This window comes from Propithecus coquereli, unplaced genomic scaffold (assembly GCF_000956105.1).
Source record: "Propithecus coquereli isolate 6110/MARCELLA unplaced genomic scaffold, Pcoq_1.0 Scaffold123, whole genome shotgun sequence".
In the NCBI taxonomy this organism is placed as follows: Eukaryota; Metazoa; Chordata; class Mammalia; order Primates; family Indriidae; genus Propithecus; species Propithecus coquereli.
Window position 1 is genome coordinate 3,949,313 of NW_012136414.1, and position 1,637 is coordinate 3,950,949.

General features: G+C 36.0%; 1 protein-coding gene across 1 annotated transcript in view; it reads right to left on the reverse strand.

Moving 5' to 3' along the window:
- SCEL (sciellin) overlaps positions 1-1,637 on the reverse strand; it is a 116,623-nt gene that overhangs the window by 60,932 nt on the left and 54,054 nt on the right. Inside the window, exon 20 of the mRNA XM_012637758.1 lies at positions 1,560-1,619. Coding sequence (XP_012493212.1) covers positions 1,560-1,619 — 60 coding nt within the window. The remainder of the gene's footprint in view (positions 1-1,559; positions 1,620-1,637) is intronic.

The following is a 1,637-nucleotide window of genomic DNA, read 5'->3' on the forward strand; positions in this document are numbered from 1 at the left end:
TTGAGCACTAAGTGCTCACAGGCATAATCACATTTAATTTTCCTAGCAACTCATGAAGAAATTAACTCTTATAATCCTGACTTTACAGATAAAAAAGCTGAGGCTTAAAGAAAGTGAAGAAATTTGTCTAAGACTACATAGCCAGTAAATGGTTTATGAACTCAAAAATGTCCACACCAAGTGGAAGAAAAGGACACACAACTAAATGCAATACATGGCAGCATGTGGCTACTAAAGCAGAGGCCCGAGCACTGTATAGGAAGGTCATATAATTAAGGCCATCTTCACCTTTAGAAACTAAGTCACCTTGGGAGAGGGACAAAAGACAACTTTCATTGACTCAATCTGTAATGTAAAAGTATTATATGGTATCTAAATTCAGTGTCTGACCCTCAGACAATGACAATAAATTGCATTGTTATCTGGTGAACAAAATCTAAGGACAATGTAACACTAAATATTCAGATAAAAAAGTAATGAAATCTTTGGTTTAATCATGAAGTGAATGAACCAATATATGCAAAAGTGGAGGGGCAGCAGGCTGTATGTCAGAAGTCACCTCAACTACTTTCAGAGATGATGCTCTTCTCCCACCCAAATGAAATACTACCTAGGGGTCAGCAAACTATGGCCCTCAGACTAAATCCAGTCTGTAGCCTGGTTCTGTAAATAAAGTTTTATTGGAACACAGCCACACCCATTCCTGTACAAGGTATTATTTATGGTTGCTTTCACACTACTGGCAGAGTTGACTAGTTAAAACAGAGACTATATTGGCTCCCCAAACCTGAACTATTTACTATCTAACCCTTTTAGAAAAAGTTGCTGACCTCTGAGCTAGTCTAAATAAGCTCTGTTTGATAGCCACATACTGTAAAGATAGAGAACATTCCTATACACAAAGCAAGATAGAAAATCTGTCAGAAAGAAGCTATATATCCTGTTGTCTATAAAAGATACTCATATTTAAACTAGCATAACAATATATGTTTATAGATTGATGGTTTTGTTATATCTCTATTTACTTAACATGATGTGTCTCAGAGAAAATGCTCTCTCTATGAAAGATAAATGTCATTCTTTGTATTTTTTATTATCTCAATCAACTGAGAATAATTTTTAAAAATGAACCCCCAACTTTAGAAATTGTTTGGGTGGTAGACAATAAGAAGAGAAGAAATAAATGATAGAGGAAGAAGGAAGGAAAGCTTTTTATCACATGAAGACCTTTCTTTAGGCTGCTTAGCTCTAGGAAATTGTTTTGGGGTGATGTTTTGTCCCATGGGCAATCCTGGTTCATTTTAAGGACATTTTAAGCATGAAATATAAATCCTATATTGGTAAGAGATCATTCCTATGTTTCAAGGAATCCTCTCTCACTCGAAAGCCCATGGCCAGGGAACCCTGAGAAAAGGCTTGAACACCAGGTTTCTGACACAGAAACTATTGATTTTTAGGTCCCTTCACTGGTTGTGTCCATGGTGGGACAATACATTTTATCATATTTTAAAAGTTGAATTGAAAAAAAAGGACAGAGATAAGAGTTCCATAAACCTTACCCTTGGTTAGTTCTGTTTGTTTCAGGACCCACCTTGATGAGGCTGTCAAGACTTTGGTCCCTTAAAATCATGAAAAAG